Consider the following 27,737-nt stretch of genomic DNA (forward strand, 5'->3'; position numbering starts at 1 on the left):
TGCTGTAAACACAGCACAGGAGATTTGGACACAGCCAGCGTCACCATAGGCTGTAATAGGAATTACTGTTATAGTATCGCTCACTGAGTGATTTGAGTGCCGTCAAAAGAGGTAGCACAAATTACTCTAAGAACACTGTAATTTGCCCACCAGCAAGAGCTGGAAGCTGAATTACATCTTTCCCCCACTATCCACGGCGACCTGGAGGGGGAATAGTAATTAACACCGCCGGGACTTGTGCAGGAACAGGGTGAGCCTTTTAACGGCTTTACCCTGCACCCAAATCTCCCGGTGTCAGTTTCATAGGTATGCTATATCATACGGGTGGCCATTACCGTGACTGATTCTGTTATATATAAAAATATGTATACGTGCGCCAGGCACAAGCCGCTCTACTCACCTTACTGAACTAGATTCAGATGTTAAAGCCTTGTACCACAATCAATCATGTTCGCCCTTAAAGGACACCCAAGGTGAAAATAAACTAATGAAATAAACAATTGTATCTATCCTCCTCCTCCTAAAAATGACTTTTAAGATATTACAGAGGTTTATTTTATATTTAAATCTACTTTTAGGTTTTTACTGTTTTATAGTTTTTGCTCAATGACACATTCATTGAAGTATGCCAGAGCTAAAATCTATGAACTATTGACCCTTTTTATCTCTTCCCTGCTCTCAGAAGCCATTTTCTGCTAGGAGGAAAGTGTTTTATAGTTATAATGTCTTATCAGTGAGGGTCACACTGTAGTCTGAGCCAGTCCTGACTCAGACAGGAACCGTCACTTACATACCTGATGTTTAACTCTTTCAGGCAAAGAAAAAAAAAAAAACAACACCATAGTTATTTGTGTGCTAGGCACTGTACATACACATGTCTATCTCATCATGTCACATGTCCCCTCGGGTATCCTTTAACGACTGACATTCAATTGTTGGGGGAACAGATTGGGAACAAACGTTGTATAGACAAGCTGTGTGGATGGAGGAAAGACAATGGCCAGCACAGAAGTGTGTGGTGACCTGCTGTGTGGGAAAGATGATAGTGGGTTTATTTTCTGCTTGTTGTTTCGCAATATGCAATGGTGGATTGCCACATTATGTTATGTGGGGCCTGTATTCATACTGGATTCTCAACCTAGAAAGCGCAGAATGATTATGTTGGTTGAGGAAACACAAGTATGGAGGCATCCGGTATGTATAAAAACTTAAAAACAGTTTAAAAAGGATAGGCCTGAAGAATTAGGTCAGTATTCATTATTTATTTGCGCACTAAAAAGACAAGGCGTTTCATGGGGACTTGCCTGCTTCTTCAGGTCAATCAAATTACAGTCTTTATGGTCTGGCATGTGAGCTTGAGCGTCTCATGAGATGCTTAACCACAAAAGCCAGGCTGTCGGTGGCTTGGTGCAGCTTGTGCTACCCTGCTGCACCACGCTCTATGGAACTGCATCGGGGGTCTGGACGCACTGCTGTGGAGAAGTCCTTGGTATGTGATTAGAGCTTATGTTCATATTTTTCTATGATCATAGCAGGGCAACAGCACATCTGTTCATACATTACTCATTAGGTAGAGTTTCTATGTAAATCTGTCATATTAGGTTCTGCATACCTGGAGAGAAGAATGTTGCAGTTCTGGGCCCTTCTGCCATCGATCACAGATAACTCCTTCACCTTCTTGGAGCTCAGCGTATCATCAGTAACATCAGCTTCCTTCTGTAAACAGTACAAGAAAGCACAAAAGTCAGGTGACGTCACTCGGCAATATCTATGCTTTGCAAGCAAAAGCTAAAAGTGAGCTAGTTAGTAATCAGTACAGCTGTGTGCAAGTCAGGGGAACTGCTACGGTTATGTCCTAACAAGTACAGCAATGGGTCCTGCACACGGTGGGGGGAGGGGGGGCACACGAGTATCACATCACAGGGAGAATGGGCAGAAGTAATACCCCACCCCTCCAATCCTCCTTGAGGTTTGCTTCTACAATAGTGTAGGATGTAGTACATGTTGGCTGTATCAGCAGAATTACTGAATCTGTAGTATAGTAAAGCAACCACAAGATGTCACTATAAAATGTAAAGTGCCGCAATGATCTCTATGGGATTGTGCTCTCCTGTATTCATTCTCTGTGTTCCTCTCTGTTTTAAAGAAAACTTGTAACTAAAAAAAGTTCCCCTGAGGGGTACTCAACTCGGGTTGGGGAAGCCTACGGATCCTATCGAGGGTTCCCCATCCTGTGTCCCACAGTGGTCTCGCTGTTCCCCTCCTAACGGCGGGGATGTAAATATTTACTTTCCCAGCTCCAGTGCAGGCGCTGTATCAGCTCTCCGCTCGGAGATAGGTGGAAATAGCCGATCGCTGTCGGTCCTCTCTACTGCGCAGGCGCAAGTCTCCTGCGCCTGCGTAGTAGAGCATACCCAACAGAGATCGGCTATTTCCGCCTATCTCCGTGCGGAGAGCTGCAACAGCGCCCCCGCTGGAGCCAGGGATGATAAATAAATTCAGCTTGTCAGGCTTATTGAGCCAGGATTGCCGATTACTTCGGGGGAGCCAGTGCTGGACTGCCTGCAGCTACGGGGATGGGGGAAGCCTCATTGAGACCCTGAGGCTTCCCCCTCCTGAGGCAGGTACCCCCCAGTAAGCTGTATTGCCTGATGGTTGTGTATGGTACATCTCTATGTTTTTCTTCAGTCAAGAGTTGTTAAACTGGGTGCCCATTAACGTGTACAGACCACTCTGCTCCATAAGTACTATGGACCAGTAGAAAGCCCTCCCACCTTGCACCACTGGGGCTCATGTACTGATCAGGACACTATCTGCATGGAGTCAGTTTCCTCTAAGCATTTCAGTTTCCTCCCACATTGCAAAAACTACAGGTAACTTAAAGGGAACCTAAAGTGAGAGATATATGGAGGCTGATGTTTTTTATTTCATTTTAAACAATACCAGTTACCTGGCAACTAGGCGGAGTAGAGTCTGAATCACACACCTGAAACAAGCATGTAGCTAACCTTATCAGACTTCAGTCAGAGACATCTGATCTGCATATGCTTGTTCAGGGTCTATGGCTAAAAGCTTTATGCAGGGAATACACGGTTCGTTTCTGCCGAGCGTTTCTCCTCTCAATCGTTTTTGCCGCTCGATTCAGCAGTCGAGTCTCTTAGATAAGATTTTTCTTATCTTTTTCCATTCACTTCTATCAGAAATCGTGCGGCGAAAGAATCAAAAGGGAGATTGGACATTTTGGAAATTATCTATCGAACCATCTAAATCACCTAAAAACGAACCGTGTATTCCCAGCATGAGAGGCAGAGGATCAGCATGACAGCCAGGCAACTGGTATGGTTTAAAAAAAAAAAATAGAAACTCCCTCTCACTTCTGGTTCCCTTTAAAGGATACCCGAAGTGGCATGTGACATGATGAGATAGACATGTGTATGTACAGTGCCCAGCAAACAAATAACTATGCCGTGCTCCTTTTTTTCTTTCTCTGTCTGAAAGAGTTAAATATCAGGTAAGTAAGTGGCTGACTCAGTTCTGACTCAGACAGGAAGGGACTACAGTGTGACCCTCACTGATGAGAAATTCCAACTATAAAACACTTTCCTAGCAGACAACAGTTTCTGAGAGCAAGAGAGCAAGAAAGAGATAAAAAAGGGGAATTTCTTATCAGTGAGGGTCACACTGTAGTCACTTCCTGTCTGAGTCAGGACTGAGTCAGCCACTTACATACCTGATATTTAACGCTTTCAGGCAGAAAGAAAAAAAAGGAACACAGCCTAGTTATTTGTGTGCTTGGCACTGTACATACCCATGTCTATCTCATCATGTCACATGTCACTTCGGGTATCCTTTAATTAGCCTACACTATATTGGCCTTACACAATGATAGTGGCATAGGACTATGGTGGGGATTAGAATGTGAGCCCCTCTGAGGGACAGCTAGTGAAAAGACAATATACTCTACACTAAATGCACAATGACACTGGAGAAAAAAGAAACTGTATCTTAAAGAGTGACTACCTGTTGTCCATGTACCGGTATCCTCCCCTACACATTGTACACCCCAGGCTTGGACACAAGTCAGTCAAACTGGGGGTAAAGGCTTGAAAATCAGGGACTTTGTGTATCATGACTGAATATCTTTGACAGAAACACAATGTTTACCATCATAAGACGTCATTAAATTCCACCTGAACTGAGAGGTTCCGTATATAAAAACCGCCATAGTTATCTCCCTTCAAACAATACCAGTTGCCTGACAGCCCTGCTGGTCTCATTAGCTGCAGTAGTACAGTATCATGATCCCACACCTGAAACAAGCATACAGCTAAATTTGTCAGACTTGAGTCAGAAACATCAGCTGCATGCTTGTTCAAGCTCTAGGACTAAGAGAATTGCAGGCAAATGATCAGTGGGAAAGCCAGGCAACTAGTCTTGTTAAAAAGGAAATAAATATGGCAGCCTCCGTATCCCTCTCAGTTCAGGCGTGCTTTAAATTGAAGTCCATTCACAGCGCTAACCATAGGCAATAATGCTTTCTGCAGACAACAGATAGGGACATGATACAAGTCTCTGATCCTTGTATACCATTATTGTCCACAACTAGTGTTACTCTTCCTGCTGTTTGTGTTCCCATTTTAGAGATTTTCCCACAATTTTCTGTCAGGAGGGTATAAATGGAGGGAAGTTTAGGAGGAAAGAGGAGTGAGGAATAGACAACTGGCTAGTTCCATAAATCTGAATTCACACTCCTAAATTGTTATGACAGCAAAGTTTTGTTAGTTACTCAAAACAGTTTGACTTATTTATTTTTCTTGGTTTTTGAGGAACACCACTTTCCGCCTACAGTGTCAAATCTAGCACCATCTCATCAGCTACTTGAGCTCAATGGTAAGTCTTTAATACAACAATTACGTAGAAAAGCAGCTTCTGAGCAATATACAGAAATGGCAAATGAAAAAACTTTGTTATGTGACTATTGTCGGCAAGGAGAGAATCAGAAGCGCCGATATAAAGAAGTGAAAGAACATCTTTTGTAAGGTGGATCCAGCTTCATGAAACAAGGGTGGAAAATAAAATAATTAAAGGGGCACCAAAGCGAAAAAATTTTAAATTTAAAATATGTGCAAACAAATACAAATAAGTACACTTTTTCCCGAGTAAAATGAGCCATAAATTACTTTTCTCCTATGTTGCTGTCACTTACAGTAGGGAGTAGAAATCAGACAGAAGTGACAGGTTTTGGACTAGCCCATCTCTTTATAGGGGATTCTCAGGGATATATTTATTTTCAAAAGCACTTAGTGAATGGCAGTTGCTCTGTCCAACTGCCAAAAAACTGTGTAGGGAGCAGGGAGGCTGTCCAGCATCATTGTTTAAATCATTTTTAGGAAATATCTTTATAAAGAATAAAAGCCTTGCTGAGAATCCCCTATGAAGAGATGGTCTAGTCCAAAACCTGTCACTTCTGTCAGATTTCTACTGCCTACTGTAAGTGACAGCAACATAGGAGAAAAGTCATTTATGGCTCATTTTACTCTGGAAAAAGTGTACTTCTTATTTGTATATGTTTGCACAGATTTTAAATTTTATAATTTTTCGCTGTAGTGCCCCTTTAAATAAGACAAGCATCAATTCTAGGCAGGTAAATCTTCACTGTCAGAGCAATGTCAAGGAGAAGAGTCAGACTGTTACGAAAGCTTATATGAGAAGGATTATTATCAAACAGACTGGGGTGGAAATTCACTTTAAGGTAAAAATGTTATGGGTTTGTGTTATTGTCACAACAGATCAAAGAACAGTTTTGTTTTGTTTTTAAAAAGAAATCCATGTTTTCTTTTTTTTTTTGTTATGAAAACAAAATCCCGTCTAGCATATAGCAACAGTGTTTTTAAAATGTGTTAAAATCACACCATTAGTGAGAACACACAATGCTAATACAGTACCGGAACATAAAACGTGTCTCTTCTCGACAGTCCTTGCATGTGTGAACTCTTAGTATGGAAAGAAAAACAAAAATCACCTTTATTTATACCTGAATATAGCCGTTTCAAGCTTCTCAACTCGAGCCAACATGCACAGTTTCCACAGTGTAGGGAATTGGGGCTTATTCTCAAGTGGCTGGATAGTGTAATGGCTCCGCCTGTGACATAGGAGTCCTGTTCAGTAAGGAGTTCTTGGGCGAAACTCCCCAACACTGCTACTGAGTGCACTCTGGTGGCTGCCACACTGCTACTGCTACTGAGTGCACTCTGGTGGCTGCCACGCAATTGCTTTCAGTCAGACTGGAGAGATATAGACCTGATGAAGGACCGTGAGGATCCATAACGTACTGTATCTGTTCCACAATACAAAGCACATTTGCAGCCAGTGGTGTACCGCCTCTTTCTTGCTTTTGGTATTCAGAGAGATTGTGCGAGCAATGCGACCAAGGCCTGGCAGGGGTAAAGGTACCTGGGCCACGGTTTCCTTGGAATCCTATATGGGTCTTCCATGGATTAGCTGGCAGCCACCACACACAGGGAGACCACTATGAAAATGTCCACCAAGCAACGAAAGGAGGGTGCACAACCTGCTAAATGACACTATGGAGAACGCCATAGTGGCCCTTGGGAAAGAGTAGACTAGCCCAAAACATTGTGCCAGTGTTTCTGCTTATAAGTAAATGAAGACTGTATATGCTATAAGAACTGTTTGATGGAGTCCTGGTCTTTGGCGTTTTGTTTTTTATCATGAAGCATCAATATTATAAGAGCTTTCAAATATTGGTGGTGCCGACTGCCTTTTGCTGACCCCCCCCCCCCCCCCCCCCCCAATGGGCCCTGTCATTGGTCTGCAAGGCTGCAGATCCCAGTGATAGGCAGAAAGAGTTGCTGAGCTCACAAAGGCTTGAAACGGTTGTATGCAGGTTGTACAAATACATCAGATTAGTCTACGGTATAGACCAGCGGCTCTGGACACATATTGGGCCACCTGGGAAAGAAATTATATGCATTCATCTCTCTGCTAACTTAAAGCAAGAAAAAACCCTGAATTTGCGCTGGAAGTGATTGTGTGATTACCAACAAACCCTCCAAAAGGTCAGGCCACCAAGAACTGATAGTCCTATCCTTCCCAGGGAGACCTGCCCACTCCAGTTCCAAAGCTCCACAGATGGGCCAAGTGGTTACAAGCTGATGCCACGCCCCCTGCTGGATGAGCAGCACTGCAGGAACGCCCTGATGGTAACCGCCGGGAACTATGGGAGACAGACTTCACTAAACCCAAACCCAATAGGTGACTAAAAACGTTCTGAGCGGACTGACCCCTTGAGAGCAAAGCCAACATATTCTCTAAATAATTATCATCACAGTGTAGTAAAGAGAACCTGTAAGGTCCCATTGTGAGCCAGACCTAATAATAATACCACTGCAGTGGAAGCGTGAATGAATGTTCAGAGTAATGTCCGGACTATAAGGAAGGGGGGGGGGGGGGGGGTATCACTCAAATTTCCAACCTTTAGATAAATCCTGACTATAAATGTATAAAGAAGACATATATGATGCGTTAAATTTAGATGTTCTTCCCTTTGCTTATGTTCTGCTTTAATTGATCACATTAAACTGCTTTTTCTGTTCCCAAAAATGTGTCACAGTCTGAGTTTCAATGTAATTACAGAAGGAATTGCATGGAGGTGCTTTGCTGCTATCACTTGTGAAAGGCGTAGGTTGTGTCTATTGAATAACTTTGAAATATTTAGTTTGTTGTCTTTGGAGGAGCACCACCCCTCCTTTTTAAATAGTTTTTAGATTTTTTTATCCTTTGTTGACGCCTCCTTATACCAGTTTTTAGCCACCCACTAAGGTGCTGTTATAGAAGGGTACGTCCGTTTTCCTTGTATTCCTGGAGCGCTTTGGTCTACTGACCCAACTGTGGATCTTGGTTTGTCTACCTTCCTTTTTCTGCTTGTAACTTTTGGAAGGTGTTAAAGGACAACTGAAGCGAGAGGAATATGGAGGCTGCCATATTTATTGCCTTTTAAGCAATGCCAGTTGACTGGCAGCCCTGCTGATCCCCTGCTTCAAATACATTAAGCCGTAGACTAACAAGCATGCAGCACATCAGGCGTTTCTGACAATATTGTCAGATCTGACAAGATTAGCTGCATGCTTGTTTCTTGCGTGATTGAGACACTACTGCAGCCAAATAGATGAGCAGGGCTGCCAGGCAACTGGTATTGTTTAAAAGGAAATAAATATGGCAGCCTCCATATTCTTCTCACTTCAGTTGTGCTTTAACCCTTTAGCAGCCAATTTAGAGGCTTGCAAGTGCTAAAGGCCAATTTATTTTAGCACTTTTTTTTATTTCTTATTTGTTTCATTTCCCTGCTTCTAATTAGCACTTCTGTAATGTGGATGTATGGCCACTTGTCACTAGAGGGCAGTGTGGGAATAACAGAGGACATCTGTTTTCAGTTTCTATATTCTTCCCAATGCCCAACCCAATTACAACAAACAGAGTTCTCCTTTAAATGGCTGAGCATGAAGTCAGAAATCCAAGCTCATCTTGTATAATGTTCATCAAGGGGGTCCCCAGGTACCAAGAAATGAATCAGGATTACTGCAGCTGGCACAGTAGTGTTGTGGTGGAAGTATTGTTATGTGTGACATTACAGGTTCTCTTTACCAGTTTGCAAAGAGTAGCAGCAGCGTCTGACTTACCTGCTTGATGCCATTGTTGATGGAGAAATCCTGCAGACACATCAGCAGCCAAGCATTGGGGAAAGGCAATCATTGCGTGCAATTTCAGCGGTGGCAGCAAATTAAGAGGAGATAGAGTGGCCAAAGCAGATCAGCAAGATTTATAATACATCTTATAGACAGAAGCTTGTAGCAAAGAGGCATTCAATGTAAAAAACACACAGGCTCAGTGATGTCATCACAAAGTGACAGCTAATCTAAGTCATCCTCCGCAAGCTGATTGGACGAGGACTTTTCGCTAGACGCACCATGCGGGGGTGATTGGGAGTCAGTCTGACAGCTGTGCTCTAATTAACAATACTGATCCACACACAGCACATTATTACACAAACATGCTATATTATTTCAGCTGTTTAGTTTACAACGATGCATAATTAACACAAGCTGTTTATAGTTACTGGTTAGCTCTTAACATTATAATTAGCTAATTTCAAGTGTCCCTGTCATTTCTGTATCAAACAACATGCTGCAAAGGAGCAGGGTAGGGGGGAAAAAAAGCCACTGGTGCTTTTAATTTAGAGAATAAGCGTGCTATGCTGATCAGAGTCCAGTACTGGGGAATCTGATTGGCTGCCATAGGGGATTGCATATAATCACTGCTCTTTGCGTTTTCTAATTAAGGGCCCTCTTCCACTACGCTGTAATTAATCATCTGCGAAAAAGCCAATAGTGAGCATTTTACAGATCGCAGATCGCAACAGCACCGGGATTAACCCCCCCTAGCAGCCTGATTCTTTCCAAATTTTAGGGTCTAATAGCGGTGCAATTTTTTTGGGGCATGCTTTTAGACCCTAGAACCTGGAAGAAAAAAAAAATCACACTGCAGAGAGATCTGCAGCAGCCCAGCACTTACTCACCTCCCTGGGCTCCAGCGCTGCAGTTCTCCCTGAGTCCTCCGGGTGGTGCTGTAACCCTGTAGTGAGGTCGCCGTCTGTTGTCATGACGACAAACCGTGATCTCACCCGAGGAATGCAGACACTCGGAGGACAGGAAGGAGAATGGCTGCTGGTGTCTGGATCCCCCGGGAGGTGAGTAAAAATGCCCTCTGCGCGCTATGCTCTGCACAGTCCTGCTGGGGGCTACCATGAGTTATGCTCGGGGTTACCGCTCCTGGCTGTTTTTTTCAACCCCGAGTCTAACTCGTGATAACTGCCAAGGAGGGTAACTAGTAAATTGCAGTGTTGTTTTTCCACTACCGTAATTAGTTTTGTCCTGAATCACTGGAATACACGATTTTTGGTGTGGTTGCACCCATAACGAATGTATCGCGGCACAACCGTGTCAATGAAAATTGAAGGTAACATTATCGTACTTGCGATTGGGTTACCTAGTGGAAAAGGGCCCCAAAGCCCATCTGCATGCAAAATATAAAGTCAACTGTGGATAGAAAAGGCAATACTCCCACTCCCAGGAAGGCAATATCTGGTTCCGGTCCGCCTCCTATCGGTTTCCCGTACCTTGTCCCCTGGGGTGCAGTGGTGAAAAATGCAGCGAGTGCCCCCATCCAGTGACGTATGCCCATCTTGCTACATCTGGTTTCAGCACTGGCAACCAGCTAGCTGTTCCGTCTATAAAAGCATCGCCCGTATCTTACCATAATGCTGAGTACTGGAAGCCACGGTACTGGTGGCCATCTTGGATAAGGGCACTGGGGCATAGTCACTGCTGTGACAGTAGTGTCAGGGGACAGGGGACTTGGTGAAAAACAAAAAGCAGGCCAACAGGAACCAGAAGCAAACTTCATGGAGAGGCAAGTATCACCTTTCTTCAAATCAAAGGTCATCAAAGGGGTTGTCCAGAATTTTAGTTAGGAAAATACCCGTTGCAGCAGTTCACAGGAAAATACCCGTTGCAACAGTTCACAGGAAAATACCCGTTGCAACAGTTCACAGGAAAATACCCGTTGCAGCAGTTCACAGGAAAATACCCGTTGCAGCAGTTCACAGGAAAATACCCGTTGCAGCAGTTCACAGGAAAATAACTGTTGCAGCAGTTCACAGGTTTCCATCTCCTCACCACCAACATAAAGAACTTCTTTACTTCCTTCTCCCCCTCTCCTCAGAGAGAATGCAAGTAATTTAGGGATCGCAGTGGTATAGTCCATGTAGCTAAGAATGGGGGCATTTAGCCTCCCCATTTAACCACGTGTCCCACACTAACACCACACAGCTGTGATGGGCCGTCAGTTTCCAGGAAATAAAGGTTCAGTGAAGAGATCAGTCATACCCTCCATCCAGATACGCAGACTATGTTACTTTGATGATTAAGTAAACAATGGCGTAACTAGACTTGATAGGGCCCCGCTACAAAAATGATAGCATGGGGCCCCCTTGGTCCCTGAACCCCACGGATTGGGAAGCGGCAAATAGCAGCAGAGAGTGTTCTGCTGTAAAGCAGCATCTAGAAGCAGGAAAAAAATTACATATGCTCCCGCTACTCTGCGGGTGAATATTAGGTCGGCGGCACTCAGTTCGGCGCGGGGAGAGCCGAATTATGGCTTTCCCCACTGCCATTAAACTCCGAGGCAGCGTTAAATACTATTCCCCCTCCGTGTTGTCGCAACTCGGAGGGAGATGTAATTCGAGGTGGCTGCCAGAACCCCGAATTACCGATATGCGGGGCGCGCATTATAGCATTGCTGCTATGACGGCGCCCAGTTTCGGCTCTCAGAGCCGCGCACCGAAATAAACTGATCCGCTACTCTGGATAGGAGGGGGCAGGGGGCAGGGATGGGGAGGGGGCAGGGATGGTTTTTGTGAGCAAACGGGGAGATTTTTTGCTAATTGCCTGCACTTGTGGTTGGGGAGAGGGAGGAGGAGGGGCTCCCAAAGCCTCTGGGCTAATCTGCAATGGCAGGGGTCGCAGGGGTGATTGTTACGCCCATGTATGTAAATAGTTAGATCCAACAGAGTCCTGTTAGTCCATGGCAAGGAGATCTGATCTGCTGCAACAGGTATTTCAAATGTATTTAATGCAAAAAAAAAAAAAAGGGTAAAGTTCTTTTTTTCTTATGTTTATTTTAAATCTTTAATATTTTTTTTTCTCAAATATTCTGAAAGAGACTATAAAGTAAAGCCACTCACTACAGCAAAACATTACTCTGATCTCATTCGGTCTGACGGGACAAGGCAGAGAAAAGCATTTGTTCCACTGTATATAGATGTTTTGTGCAGATCCATGGGCGTTCATCCTACCTCATCAGCACTGGCAATAATGCAGCATTTTCTTCTCATATGCTGCAAAAACTGTTGCTTTTTATTATTTTTGGTTAAAAAAAATTATTTTATTTAAAGGGAACCTAAACTGAGAAGGAAATTGATGTTTCCTTTTAAAATATTACCAGTTGCCTGACTCTCCTGCTGATCCGGTGTCTCTAATATTTTTAGCCACTGCCCCTGAACAAGCATGCAGATCAGATGCTCCGACTGAAGTCAGACTGGATTAACTGCATGCTGGTTTCAGGTGTGTGATTCAGCCCCTGACAAGCATCTGGTATTGTTTAAAAGGAAACATCCATATACCGCTCAGTTAAGGTTCCCTTTAATGTTAATAAAGAACACCTCATCATAAGTCCCTTCACCTGACACTTCCTGGACCACTGACTCCTACAGCTAAATGAAGCAATCCTATCAGAGAGCTCTGTCAGTGTCCCGCCCCCTTGCCATCTTAACAGCACTATGCTGAGCCAAGAAAGAGCAGCCCTGCCCATTGTTAACCCTCCTGGCGGTATAAAAAAATCCGCCAGGAGGGAGCGCAGCAGTTTTTTTTAATTTTTTTTTTCCTATATCATGTAGCGAGCCCAGGGCCCTCTTTGATCGCCTTCGGCAATCTCCGATCAGGAAATCCCGTTCAAAGAACGGGATTTCCTGGAGGGCTTCCCTGTCGCCATGGCGACGGGGCGGGATGACGTCACTGACGTCGGGACGTCATTGGGAGTCCCGGGCCACCCCTCGGCGCTGCCTGGCACTGATTGGCCAGGCCGCGCACGGGGTCTGGGGGGGGGGGGGGGCCGTGCGGCGCGACGGATAGCGTCGATCGTGCGCGGGGCGGCGGCGATCAGTGTGCTGGCGCAGCTAGCAAAGTGCTAGCTGCGGCCAGCAAAAAAAAAAAATTAAACAAATCGGCCCAGCAGGGCCTGAGCGGCACCCTCCGGGGGCTTACCCCTTTACCGCCAAGGAGGTTAAAGAGGAAGTATAGTAAAAGTAAGGTAATTGATAAAATTGCTTATTTAACAATATTCATCTATATTTGTATCGTATACTTCAGCGCAGACAGAAAACCAACCACCACCACACCAGATAATAGTAACACTTACTAGATCATATCAGACACAAATTATAAGGTCTCATTAGCCAGGCTCAGAACAGAACCATAGCGTGCTCTCCCTCTGCTCTTAAAGTGAACCTCCGGACTAAAAATCTACTCAGCAGAACTGAAAAGGTTTGGTGTTTCTTTAACAGTTTCACAGCATCACAACTTTGTTTTTCTTACCAAAGCATCATTTTTAGCAGCACCCATCAAAGAAAAAAAGCCTGGGCTTTTTTTCCCTGATGCTGTGCAGAGTATGATGGGATTTCCTATTTTGTTATTCACGTTGCCTAGCAACTGGGAGAGGTGCTCAGGACACAGGACAGTTGGAACTGTGTCTCATGCTCCCTGTCACCTCCTTTCAACCAAAAAGATGGCTGCCCTCATGAAATCAATCATTTGCCTGTTCTTTTAAAACAGGGTGGGTAAGAGATTATATTACCTATTTTAATTAACATAACTAATGTAACTTAATGACAGTATGTTTGTTTAGGCTGAAGTTCCTCTTTAAGCGTACATCACAAGTACAAGTTGTGTCATAAGTTTTAAAATGAAAAGAGAAATACCTCTTAGCAACGGCAAACGCACCCCAGGAGGTATACGCTGGCAACCACATGTGGGCCGGATGAGGAAGAAGAGTGCGGACACAGCGGCGGACAGGTAAAGTATTACTTCAAGGGCTGCGGGGAGGTACGTGTACATTTGGGGGGCCGCAGCTGGGGTTTCCTTCACATTTGTGATTATTGTACGCCGTTACCACCATGCACCCGATTGAGCACGCCCTATATTTTCCAGCCTGTCTGATTGATACATGTGGCCAATTTGGCCCGAAATTGGTCGAACTGTTGATTGGGCATGTTTTTGGCGGCACAGATTTTCATTAGATTCAATCGGCTGCCAAGTCTACAGATGTATGGCCACCTAAACCTTTTTAGACGAACCAGAAGATGTAAATGGTGTTGGGCCACAGGGCGCTGTCCACCACCATACGTCTGCTACGCCCAACCGGTTTCGCTTACAATAAGCTTCCTCAGGGGCCACCAGTTTGTGGCACTACTTTGAATTAACCTTTGGAGCCAAGCATATAGGTGATGCAGACTTGAGAGAAGAAAGGAAATCGGCAAAGAGAGAGCCAGGTTCTGAGCCTGATGAGACCTTATAATGGGGCTGATATGATCTGGTAATCATATCTGAAGTTGAGGCGGAATTTGTGTCTGCACTGAAGTATACAATACACATATGAAGAGGAGTTTCTTACTGAAAGAACTCAACTTTGGCTGTGACTTTCTATAATGTTAGATTGGGACCTTTAGCATGGATTTTGTTCCCGGTTTATAATAGTAGTTTTAAATTATTCAGCCAGGGTTTGCTCATTGTAAAATTCTTCTGCTTTAAATCCCTGATTTACATTCTGAAATTTGTAACAGGTGGCGACATCTTTACTTCTGCCAGGTGATCTCTGCTGAATGTTTGTTTACTGAGAGTTCAATGCAAAGGAGGGAGATACTGCTTGCTTGGCAATTGGAAAAAGCCATTATTTCCCACAATGCAACGAGGTTCACAGACAGCAAACTGTCAGGACCATGGTCATGACATTACCCTGTGGGAGGGGTTTCACCACAATATCAGCCAGACAGACCCCCCTGATGATCTCTTTGAGAAAAGGTAAAGATTTCTCGAGGTATAGGGGGTATTAGCTACAGACTGGGATGAAACTCAATACTGGGTTAACGTTACTCTTTAACATCTTCAGCTCTGCCAGTTAAGGTCAAATGATCAAATTTCCAAAGCGGTATTTTGGTTGCAGTTGCAACAAACAAACAAGGTAACATTTGGGCACTTTGCTCAGCTACCTGAAGGAGTACTTAAATGTGTAGATGGAGATGGGTTTTGGCTGTAGTGCATTTATACCCTGCTGGACTAAGCAGTGTATTTTTCAGTCATCACCTCTCCAGGGCCGTGGAATCTACTGCAGGCCTTCATGGGGACGCACACTGTTTTTGCCTGATGACAGATGAACTTTAACCAAAGATTGAACTTCATCCCAATCAGTAACTGAAACCCCCTTTCCCACGAGAAATCTTTACCTTTTCTGGAATAGTTCATCAGGGGGCTCTGTATGGCTGATATTGTGGTGAAACCCCTCCCACAGTGTGATGTCATGACCATGGTCCTGACAGGTTCCTGTCTGTGAACCTCATTGCTTTGTAGGAAATAACGAACATCCCGTACTGATCGCTTGGCAGCACTAAAGATGTCCCCACAAATGATACATTTCAGAGTGTAAATCTGAGACAAACGATTTTACAATGAACAAACACTGACTAAATATTCTATAAATGAATATTGTAAACAATAAGAAATGTTATTTATTATGTTATTTTCACTACAGTTCCTCTTTAATATCGGATTGGTCAGTGTGGGGCATCGTTAGTCTTAACTCTTTCCTTTAGCTTTACACAGGGCACTTATATACCTAAAAAAACAAATGCCCCCAAAATACAAGCAATAGAAGCAAAACAACACAAACAAGTTTAAAAGTTCAGTCCACAACCACTACCATTTCAGTTATGGGTGGATGAAGATAAAGGACTGCAAGGTTTTTCTGTGTCCCCTGGGCTTCATCAGCTTTCTGCGGCCATTAAGCGGCAGGTCTCATTTTAAGTGAAATCAAGGCATGTTTTATAAGGCTATTTTTATTTTTGCTATATTTAACATCCATGCTTTGAGTACCGATGTGTTTGTTTTTTTTAAACCCAAGAGTCAAATTCATAACCTCATGCTTCAAATGCAGAAGCAGTACCTCTGGAAAGAAATAATGTGTTTCTATACAATACAATAATATTTGTAAAGCGCTTTTCTCCTGTAGGACTCAAAGCGCATAGATATGTCTCAGATCAATACATGGATGCAGGCTGGACTGTGTTACAGAGGAAATAGTCTGGAGTTCATGCATGCCACTCCAAGCCACACTGAACGGGTGGCTTTTCAGTTTGCACCTGTCAATAGTATAAAATGGGGCACAATAAATAAAGCAAGTGCACCGTAATAGTAATCAGGTTCCATTTTTCAACAATTGAAGCAGACTTAAGTATCAATTGATTAACGCTTTCAAAAGTAATTTAACCGCTGGGAATCTGAAATAGATGGTGTGGGTGGACTTCAACTAACCTCCCCTTTCTTAAAATAAAGTGCAATTACTATATCGCCTCTAGGTTCCGCTACCCTCTTGATAAACAGACTAAAATAATACAACTTGACCAACAAGACTGAAATACCTGCTGTCTTTGGTAAGCAGAGAAGGTCCGCTCGATATCTTCTAGATCTAAAATTTTGAACACTTTACTGTCATCAAGATCGACCCAGACGGTCCCCTCCAACTTGTTCTGTTTAACAGAATGTCGGCAAATAAATATGACGAACACAAAATTTTGTACCAGGAAATTCAAGGAGACTAGAAAGACCAAGACACTTACCTCTGCCAGTTTAGACCAGTTGAAGGATTTGAGGGGGTTCTTTGGCTGAGGAATATTTTTCTGCTTTGGAGCTGGACCTAGCGGTGCCCCAGGTGGTGCCCCAAAAAGAGGTAGTCCTGGGGGTGGAGGAGGGCCTCCAGGAGGTGGAGGGGGTGGTGGCGGCGGAGCCATTCCAGGGAGTGGTGGAGGAGGTGGTGGTGGAAGAATCATACCTCCAAGAGGCAGAGACGTTGGCCCACCTGGAGCACCAGGAGGAGGGGGTGGCCCACAAGGCGGAGGAGCGCAGACTGCCCTCTACGATTCAATGACAAAAGAAGTAGAAAACAGTTGCATCAGTAACACGCTGAACAATACATAATTGCATTTATTTCGACAAAGAGCACCAAAGCTGAGACCAGTGCAAGGAAAACTGGAACAAAACAGGAACGGTAGCTTAGACCAATCGATCAGGGTTAAGCTGTGTGAACCACAGATCCTGATTAATTCCTCTGGCCGACTCATCCACCCTTGCTCCAGTTTTCACTAATCCCCTCCTGAAATGATTCGACCACCTCAGTTGATTAACTTTTCGGACTCCTCAGGCAGTCTTCAGAAGTTCTCACGTTCCCAGGTACTTCCAAAGATGAGCGGATCCGTACTGTGCACATGCTTATCCAGGCTCGCGAATGCACAGTCCGCATGTGCCCATCTTCAGAAGCACTCAGGGACTTAAGTGCTTCTGAAGCTTGCCGAGAAGTTCCGAAGGCGTGAATTTTAAAAGTGGGGCAGAGCCTTCCTCTTCTTAGGTACGTATCACAGTCTTTATTTTAACATGCTTCAGGTCTGCTGTAACAAACATTACCCTGTAGTCGAACAAAACATTTAATGTTGATCAATAGAGGAGTCTGTCACATTATTGAAAGGTTAAGAAATAACGAGTTACAGGATAGCACCGTGATGGTCTCTTACCTTGTTGAGCTCCTGTATTTGTGCAGTGAGATCCAACACCTGCTGTTTGACCTGTTTGTTTTCAGTGGATTCCTTTTCCAGCTTCTCTTTCATTTTGTTGAGAGTCTCCATCATCTCCTCCTTCTCCTGGGTCTTGGCATCGCACTCTCGCTCTTTTTTCTCCAGTTTTTGCTGGAGCTCTTGATGTTCTGGAATGGGAGAGAGATGTGTTGAAGGCCAGAAGGACCCATTAGTTTAACACTTTGCAACATCAGGTGCAATTTACAATTATAATTCCTATATCAGTTTTTCTTTAGAACAACCACGACTCAAGTGATGCTGTAGCACCACAGGAAGTTTCCCAATGACATTTGTTTCCACCCAGAAACCAATGTTGCCCATCTGAGGAGCTCCTGGCACAGAGTTTCACAACATTATTTTGGTATGCACCCCATTATAAAAGTCTGCCATCCATAACAGACTTGTCTTAAGTCAGGTTTAGGCATCAGTTAGGGAATAGGGTTAGGCATTGGCGGCGGGGGTGGTGGTCAATTAGGATTAGGCAGCAGTAGAGAGAGGGCTCGTGTGAGAATAGGATTGGGTTTAAGGGTAGTAAAATCATGGTAAAATTTTCCAATATTTTATTATTGGAATTACCAGTGCCCAATATCAGAATATCAGTCATTTCTATTTCTGGTGCCAATTTTGCATGTACAGATAGCATGATCACCCTTGGACATCTGATGCTCTACTGGTCACCTATGATTGATAACCCTATAACAGCTGTGACTGGAGTGCAGAGCTGGGAAATCTGTATCTTAATAGCAGAGCTTCTGGAAGATATTAGAAACAGAAATTTCAACCCATCGGCATCCATAATAATGTAAAACGTAGGTGGAGGTTGCCCCCTGGGAACCTTTCAGTAAATTGTTTTGACTCATAACAAATGTCTCAGAAAGTGAAGTACCTTTCCTCATCTTCTCAGCTTGTTCCTTCCACTGCTTGACTTCATTCTCATTAACCAGCCTGCGAACATTAAAGGAATGCTATGGATTATGAGACATTACAACAGCCAATGAATGACTTTATTCACCCTTAAAGGGCAATTTTTATGTGCCTTAATAAAGATAGCCAGGAACCAAAATGGAGCCCTTTTCACTTGAGTGAAGCTATGCAGCTTCACTCATGTGAGAAGGGCTCCATTTTGGTTCCTGGCTATCTTTATTAAGACTAAAATTGCCCTTTAAGGGTGAATATAGTCACTTTTGACAATCGTCAGGCATCCCACCCTCTGTATATGCTTTGTCAAAATAGTTTTCATAAAGGGACACAACAGAAAAATGAAAAACTGACTGATATAGCACAAACCGTCTTAGAGCTTCCATGTTACATTCCAGCGAAGTCACAGACCACCAAAAACTGTTTCTGTGACCCACAGGAAACCCATCAAATCCCCACCTCGAATGTACTGCTTGGCATTTCCAATTTGCCCACATATTCCTGATTCTTGGAGGATCTAGAATCAACAGCCTGTACATTTCATATAGATAATGGATTCCCACACCGTAAACTGCATACCACTGATGGGAACCAAACAAGATATGGGTGGGACAATCCTAACTGGTTGTTGGTAAACACTATAAACAGTGTGTCCACTATAATGAGATAGCTAAGGGAGCGTGATTAAAGCTTCTGCGGGCTTGCATAGGTTCTAGTGGTAGATTTGAAGAATAGATTATCTTGAAGGTGTGATAACACTAAGTGGTTGGACCATGTGGCCATTTCTAGTAAACCTGGTGGTTCTCTGGCACGAGCGAGCATTGCTCGGGTGTGATTTAGGCCCATTCTTACACACAAACGTGTTTAATTTTGAAGGTTCTGGGGAGGACTTCTATGAACTCTGATCTTCAGTTCTTTCATAGCCCTTTGAAAATTCTTTTGGTTCCTATGTCAGAAATCTTGAGAGGAGCACAGTTTATGGTGAAATTTGTTCTTTCCACTTCCAGATTATGGCCCCAATGGTGCTACTGAAACATTCAGAAGCTTTAGCACCTTCATGGGTTCAATATTTACTACCAGTGTCATTCCTCTTTACTACAACTTAACTCCTTTGGGACTGGACGGTTATGTCCTCTGAAGGACCAGAGCCATCCTTTCCCTTTAGTAAACAGTGATTACTGCGATTGGCTCACAGTAATCACAAGGTCAGGAGCCAATAAAATTGACCGAGATTCGGAGCTCTGCCTGTCAGGGTGCTACGCTACAGTATCGGCATGAACCCAGAAATGGGAAAGTTGAAATCTACACCCTGGCAGAAACAGGCAGTCACAAACAGGGCATAGATTTCAACTACGGCCATCTGGAAGAGGTTAACTTATGGAGTTGTTTGTTTTGACTTTTTTATGTTTGTAGATCACTAAGCTAACCGGATAATAATCTCTTCACTAACATCACATGACTGGAGATGGTAACAGATGGCCAATAGGAGCAGATTAATGAAGTATGAAGGGGCGGGCTCAATTTATATTTTAGGCTAAAATCTTATTTCCTCTTCCTCTTAAGGTTTAAGTTCACCAACTCTTTAAAGTGAACCCGAGGTAAAAATAAATTGATGAGATAAACAATTGTATTTATCCTCCTACTCTTAAAAATGACTTTTTAAGGTATTCCCATGGTTTTATTTTATATTTGGACATTTATAAAGTAGATTGAATGTTTTCTTGTCTCTGCACATTGGCAGCCTATTAAGTGTCCCTGAGTGAAAATACATGAACTATTGACCTTTTTCTATCTCTCCCCTGCCCTCAGAAGTTGTATTTTGCCAAGAAAACTTGTATGGCTGTAATTTGCTTATCAGTGATTTTTACTATATTCCCGACAAAGTACTGATAAGACAGAAGCTGTCACTTCCATGCCTCAAAATTAACTCTTTTAGACAGCAAAATAAAACAAGTAAAACAGCCTGGTTATTAATATGTTTGGCCTTCTACATACACTGTTTATCTTATGTCAACATGTCCCATGGGGTACACTTTATTGACTGATTCTTCCTTAAAGAGCACCTCCAGCCAAAAAAAGGAATGGAAATACATATATTTATTCTATGTACTGTGTACAGTTAGATTAACATGTAAAGTTTACATCTGGTACATCGTAGTGGATAGAACACTCACATTTATATCTGTAGTAGCACTTTCTTATTTCTCCTCATGTTGAAGCCTTCATAAAATACACCCTCAGCATAATGTCCACCCCTCCAGCCTGGTTCCCTCCTCTGCCTCTCCCTCCCTTGCTCTCTGTCTGCCTGGATGAAATTACTTCTCTTTTCGCAGTGTGTAACAGAGAGGAGAAACAGGAGAACTGATGCAGCCTGTCTTATCCCGTCTGTTTGCTATAATTCTTATTTCAGATGTTTGTCTGCCTGCCTGGATTAGATCACATGGACATGGGGGAGTGGAGTTATGACATCAATCCCCCAGCATCTATGGTTTGTAAAGAAATCAAAATCACCCTGGCCCAATTTCACACTGGGAGCAGGGATTTCAAGACCATATGTGGAATGCAGACCCGGGGGGTGAGAAAATCATACTTTATTATGTGTGATTTTATATATCTTGGCAATTTATTAGGTTTAAAGCAAACTGTAATTTATAATGTAGGTACTCTTTAATTACCCATATAAACAATAAGGAAAATATCTGCTTACATTCGAACAACGTTCCTAACATTGAAATTCTCCAGTGGGGAGATGTCCGGATCTTGTCCTCTGTCATTCTGGATGACAATCTGCTGGACTATCCGGTCCAGAAGTAACCAGTAATGCACAGTGTTGCCGCTTCTTTTGTCTAAAAGGAAAAAAAAAAAAAAAAAAAACGAAACAAACATTTGAAGAATGAATAAAATTCATACAGAGTAAGCAAGGACGTGGCCTTCTACATACAAAGCTTTAGATACGTTATCTTGTTCTTGGAAGAAACAAAAATAATCAATTGTGGTGAAACAGACTGTTCTATAAATACGAGTGATGCAGCAGAAACGTAATTGGGAGAGACTCGCGGAGCCAGCCGAGTAGATAGGGGTAGCAGCAGCTGGGCACCAGCCTCTATGAAATTACGATATAAGATGATTTAAGAGGCCTCTCAACACATAGAGCTGCAGATACATTACACAGCTCAGGCCAATAGCGGCACCAGAAAGATTTTTATCACAGCTGTCTAAACACAAAGTACCGTCACTTTATTAATAACTCTTGCCAAGCAAAGGCTAATATAGGTGTTATCAATACTGATAACGAGATGAAACAAAACAACAACAAAAAAACCATAACTGTACTTTTCTGGAGTGAAATGTATCATAGCAACCTCTTTACAAAGCAACAACAACTACAATGCTCATGCTAGGGCTTACATCCCTCGAAACAACTACGGTATTCACAACAATTTATGGTGATAATCTCACAACAGCGTAAGAGGAGGAAAGAAGTGCCCCAGATATATATATATATATATATATATATATATATATATATATATATATATATATATATATATATATATATATATATATATATATATATATATATACTGTTCAAAACATTCTAAGTGGCTTAACTCAGTAACAGACACCCGATAAACAAAAATAATTTATGAAACCGGTGAGAGATGACACGTTTCACTGGTGATCCCCGATTCCTCAGGTCAATACAGTGCCTGGAGGAAGAGCATGTAATGGCATGGAGCGGTCACTGGACAGGGGGCACTCTTCTAAAGTCACAGCTAAGTGCAGCCACGGGCATGTGAAGATGATGTGCCATGTCACAGGTATTTGCTGCCAGGACACCAACGGGTGTGTGTGGTGTTACCAAACACTAGAACTCTGCTACATGTAATGGCAGCTAGGAGGGGCGCAGTTCACATACTTATAGCAGATGCAGTGAGGGCAAGCCTGGTCACAGTATTATAGCAGATGAGGTGACACTATTATAGCAGATGAGGTGAGGGCAGGCCTAGTCAAAGTATTATAGCAGGTGAAGTGAGGGCAGGCCTAGTCACAGTATTATAGCAGGTGAAGTGAGGGCAGGCCTAGTCACAGTATTATAGCAGGTGAAGTGAGGGCTGGCCTAGTCACAGTATTATAGCAGGTGAAGTGAGGGCAGGCCTAGTCACAGTACTACAGTAGGTGAAGTGAGGACAGGCCTAGTCACAGTACTACAGTAGGTGAAGTGAGGACAGGCCTAGTCACAGTACTACAGTAGGTGAAGTGAGGGCAGGCCTAGTCACAGTATTATAGCAGGTGACGTGAGGGCAAGCCTAGTCACAGTATTATAGCAGGTGAAGTGAGGGCAGGCCTAGTCACAGTATTATAGTAGGTGAAGTGAGGGTAGGCCTAGTCACAGTATTATAGCAGGTGAAGTGAGGGCAGGCCTAGTCACAGTATTATAGCAGGTGAAGTGAGGGCAGGCCTAGTCACAGTACTATAGCAGGTGAAGTGAGGGCAGGTCAGGTCACAGTATAATAGTAGGTGAAGTGCGGGCAGGCCTAGTCACAGTATTATAGCAGGTGAAGCGAGGACAAGCCTAGTCACAGTATTATAGCAGGTGAAGTGAGGGCAGGCCTAGTCACAGTATTATAGTAGGTGAAGTGAGGGCAGGTCTGGTCACAGTATAATAGTAGGTGAAGTGTGGGCAGGCCTAGTCACAGTATTATAGCAGGTGAAGTGAGGGCAGGCCTAGTCACAGTATTATAGTAGGTGAAGTGAGGGCAGGCCTAGTCACAGTATTATAGTAGGTGAAGTGAGGGCAGGTCTGGTCACAGTAGAATAGTAGGTGACATGAAGGCAGGCCTAGTCACAGTATTATAGCAGGTGAAGTGAGGGCAGGTCTGGTCACAGTAGAATAGTAGGTGACGTGAAGGCAGGCCTAGTCACAGTAATATAGCAGGTGAAGTGAGGGCAGGTCTGGTCACAGTAGAATATTAGGTGACGTGAAGGCAGGCCTAGTCACAGTATTATAGCAGGTGAAGTGAGGGCAGGTCTGGTCACAGTAGAATAGTAGTTGACGCGAGGGCAGTTCCGGTTATCTGCTGTAACACAATCCATTAGTCTCTCTCATACTCACAAGGCATTTGAAGGCAATGGTGAAGAATGGACGTAAAGTGTGGATAGGATTCTGAATGAGTTAGCCTTTTCCGTATCAGCTCAAACATCTGTGTGGCACTTTTTGTGTCTATATGAACCTGTGGAAATAAATATGAACAGTCAGAGGCCTTGATTCTGATAACCTTTCTACAAACACAGACAGAGACAGATTTCACACGCAGACAGACAGAAAAACACACACTGTGAGAGACCATTGGACTTACCAAATCAAATCTTTTCGCTAATTCAAGCTCATCTTCATTCCTCAGCATTTCAAAGAAATCTAAATGCCTATTAATAAAACACATTTTTACAGATATGATGAAGACAATAGGCTTATTTTAAGCATTTAATAGCTTTTGTACCCAATTACCTAAAATGCTTTTATAATCATTAGAGGTAGTGTATTCAATAAATCATTCATACAAAATTCCAAAGACAAACACAATTAATTGCTTCAGGCGGTAAAAAGTCTAGAACCGGCCCTGACCGAACATTACCTTTCAGCCGTGGAAAACAGGCCTAACTTTGGTCACATGACTCTAGGGGAAAAGATGGTCACCAACGAACCACTGCACCAGGTGTTCTGAAATTTACTTCTACAAGAGCTGAAACTTTTTAAAATATACCTGTGGTCATTAAAAGTTACACACTCCCCCAAGAAGAAGGATGGCTCTGGATCTCTCAGAGCCTTCTCTGACCTCTCTGCATCCTCTCGTTCCACTGCCAGGCCCCCGTTGCAGTGATCCAACTTTAACTTTAAAGAAGCCTTCAGGTCTCCTCTGAAAGCTTTGCAAGAACTCGGGTCTCCAAAAACTTCAGAAGACAATCATGGACTCACACGTGTGCAGAATGTAGCTGGACATCTTCAGAAGACAAGCGTGGACTCACACATGCGCAAAATGGAGCTGGTCATCTTCAGAAGACAAACGTGAACTCCCACGTGCGTAGTATGGAGCTAGTCATCTTCAGAAGACAATCATAGACTCACACATGCGCAGAATGGAGCTGGTCATCTTCAGAAGACAAGCGTGAACTCCCACGTGCGTAGTATGGAGCTAGTCATCTTCAGAAGACAATCATAGACTCACATGTGCACAGAACAGAGCTGGTCATCTTCAGAAGACACGTGTGGACTCACACATGCGCAGAACGGAGCTGGTCATCTTCAGAAGACAAGCGTGGACTCATATGTGCGCAGAACAAAGCTGGTCATTTTTCAGAAGTACTCAGAGACCCAAATAATTCCGATGCCTTCCGAGGAGACCCAAAGATGCAGTCAAAAGGGAAATTGGAACAGGGGACAGCGGGGGAACCAGGAGACCTAGAGAGGACCAGGAAGGCTCTATAGGATCCAGAGCATTCGCTCTTCTTAGGAGAGTATGCAACTTTTTTTTTTATGTGGCTACAAGTATTCTTTAAGGAAAAGCACTTAGATGTGCTTCAAATCTCAAATAATTATGCTCTGAATGCATGAATACAAAAGACTCTTGAAGTGGGGTTTTAACCACCTGCCAAATAAGCAAGGAGTAGAAAATGCAAAGCGTTGACATAAATATGCCGAAGAATTATTTGTATTTTTGAATGTTTTTGCCTTGACACATTTTCAGTCTTTTTAACCCATACAAGAAGAAACGTGTGAAATATTTTTATATGTATTTCACATACATCTTTGTATTTTTACAACCAACAAAACTGAAAAACACTGGGAATTTAGAGGGGTTTTCAGTCTATAAACGTCCATCATTGACCTGATCTGACCCACAACTTAATCCAATGCTGCTCTTAAAACAGGATCTGAAGGTTTATGGTGCCGTAGGGGGCGATAACTAGCGCTTACAATGTTTAGGGGTATATTTATTGCAAACACATTTTACAACCTACTAACAAATCTCTGTACAGTGTAGCTGCTCCACTACATTACTGCACTTCTTCTACTGTCCATCATCGATGCTGCAGTACCAACACTTTGTATTGTGGAGAGAGATCTTCTTTGTCTTCATTTATGGCACAAAACTCCAACTCCAGTTCTTGAGGGCCAAATCCATGCCAGAGTTTAGGACCTCAGTTTGCGGACTGGAGTTCAACCACCCTGATTTATGCGACGACAGCTATCCATTAACTACCTATGAAAGACCTTCATTCAATGTGGAGCAGGAATTAGCCGAGGTAGCACTCCTTGCCACCCTGCTGACCAACCATTTCACGCCACTTCATGGAGATATTGGCACATAGGCAATTAACTTATTCTCCTAAGTTTTTCTCTATGCACACTAAAAAAAGTTTGTCCACCTAGTAGAAAATATAACAACACAAAAATGGACTAGCACCAAACACCGGAAATATATAATTAAATAATTAATCAGATTGTGCAGAACGGATCACATGAATAGTGCTCAAAAACCAAGGAAAAGCAGATCCTGAAGAAACCACGCCACTCATTAAGTAGTTAACAAAAGACTTCTCTAATGCATGCTGGGAGAAGACCTCAGCTTGAGATGCAACCTGAATCAGAATCGGGGGAAAAAGGAGATTGTAGGCCCTAATTTAAAGTCTATCTGTAAGGAAAAAAGTTCCCCAAATAGATAGAGGGGAAGGCTCTGAATAATCCAGAAGGTTCACCTGTCATCCTTCACCTCAACAAGGGTTGTCAACAGAGAGCAGCTAAACTGAGCAGGACTGCTCACACCTGCGCAGTGGTTATGAGCCGCCCGAGCTGGGCTTTTTCTGCCAAGCACAAGCAGCTCCTTCGCCTACTCAGTGTGGCCATGCTTGTTTATGGACGAAAGTGAGGTCACAACTTTCATAGGGTCTTGGCGAGAAGGGGTGGTCTGGAGGAGGATGTGGGAAGCATATAAAGGATCCAGAGGCTTCTATCTACCGAAGTCAGTTTTTGACTTTTCCCTTTTTTGAAGCTACAGGTTTTCTGATATGTGAGGACCTCAAGCATTTTGGATTCTGATAGCTGGGACTGTTTCCTTAACCTTAGATCATGTAATATTGCAAGGCAAACAAATAGCTATAATTTTAGTACCTCTTAAAAACAAATACTGTATACCGTACCTGTCAAGTGTGGAATTATCATGTTCACGGAGCTTATCGATTACCGGCTGGATCCCCAACATCAGAAATTCATATCTGAGGTGAAGTCGGAAATCCAGGCTCTCCTGAAAGATCAAATTAGGGTCAGGAATAGGACAAACTTCTGAGACAGATCTTCAGGCTCGGATACAGTAACAGCAATACATAGATGTTGCTTCCTCATCCTAATAAATATATTTCTTTACTCTATCAGTGTTGACTTTTTTTTTGCATAGAAACCATAAAAATCTCATATCCCATTAAAAGCTATGCAAGCCTATGTATTCTCTCCTCTGAGACCCATATATTGCGGGAAAGCGGTCTCAGCCTGCCCACTTCTAGGTGGAGCTATTACAATTTAAAGCAAAAGAATAAAACAGAGAGACTAAGGGCTGGTTCTCACGGGTGGCTGGCAGCAGCTCATTTGAAGATGATGTTATAGTCGTGTCCGACTTTTGGCCAATTCTATGAGTTAGCTCTCTCCATGCTGTCAGATCTTGTACCTTTTTTCCACCAGTTGCCTTAAGCTCAATCCTGTGTCGGCTTTGATGGTGTCAAGCCAATGCGTTCTCTGGCGGCCTTGTCTCGGCCACTGATCAGTGACTAATTGAGCCGTTCCTAAATACTTACAAAAGTGGTCGGCATCGGTTTCCTTAACTCCTTTGTTGCGTTTTGACCCACGTGGGGACACGGAACCATGATAAAGCAACCGATGCTGGGCACTACACGTAGCATCCAATACTAGATGAGATGAAGGGATCTACTTCAATGTTTATATGGACGACGCCAACTGTCGTCATCGTAGTTTGAAAATCTACTTCCACTCATTTGAACCAAACGGAACACATTATGTTTACTGCCCGTGTGAACCAACCAAAAGCTATGTTAAGGCATTTAGTGATCACGGTCCAATTTCATAAATTCGGTCTTACCACGCCGGCTCCTTGGCTAAGAACAGCGTTAATGAAGGACATGATGGCGGTCTTAAGGCTAACTTCATCGCGGTACCTCCCTGTACTCCGGTCCAGGTCATTAATGAGGGTCTGAAAAGGAAAACAAAATTCTTAGTTAT

General features: G+C 43.3%; 2 protein-coding genes across 6 annotated transcripts in view; both read right to left on the minus strand.

Annotated features, from left to right (window-relative positions):
• Window positions 1-27,737, minus strand: part of LGALS3 (galectin 3) — a 517,589-nt gene that overhangs the window by 172,617 nt on the left and 317,235 nt on the right. The window lies entirely within an intron of this gene.
• DAAM1 (dishevelled associated activator of morphogenesis 1) overlaps window positions 1-27,737 on the minus strand; it is a 319,681-nt gene that overhangs the window by 51,304 nt on the left and 240,640 nt on the right. For 2 of the 5 annotated variants that reach the window (XM_068254408.1, XM_068254407.1), the window contains exons 8-19: window positions 27,598-27,708; window positions 26,648-26,751; window positions 23,809-23,875; window positions 23,565-23,682; window positions 21,156-21,294; window positions 18,417-18,475; window positions 17,471-17,658; window positions 16,523-16,816; window positions 16,325-16,432; window positions 8,700-8,729; window positions 5,946-5,993; window positions 1,613-1,716 (exon numbers count right to left, since the gene is read on the minus strand). In XM_068254408.1, coding sequence (XP_068110509.1) covers window positions 1,613-1,716; window positions 5,946-5,993; window positions 8,700-8,729; window positions 16,325-16,432; window positions 16,523-16,816; window positions 17,471-17,658; window positions 18,417-18,475; window positions 21,156-21,294; window positions 23,565-23,682; window positions 23,809-23,875; window positions 26,648-26,751; window positions 27,598-27,708 — 1,370 coding nt within the window. The remainder of the gene's footprint in view (window positions 1-1,612; window positions 1,717-5,945; window positions 5,994-8,699; window positions 8,730-16,324; window positions 16,433-16,522; window positions 16,817-17,470; window positions 17,659-18,416; window positions 18,476-21,155; window positions 21,295-23,564; window positions 23,683-23,808; window positions 23,876-26,647; window positions 26,752-27,597; window positions 27,709-27,737) is intronic. The other 3 variants (XM_068254409.1, XM_068254410.1, XM_068254411.1) reach the window with 3 other exon arrangements.

This window comes from Hyperolius riggenbachi, chromosome 9, assembly GCF_040937935.1.
Source record: "Hyperolius riggenbachi isolate aHypRig1 chromosome 9, aHypRig1.pri, whole genome shotgun sequence".
NCBI lineage: Eukaryota > Metazoa > Chordata > Amphibia > Anura > Hyperoliidae > Hyperolius > Hyperolius riggenbachi.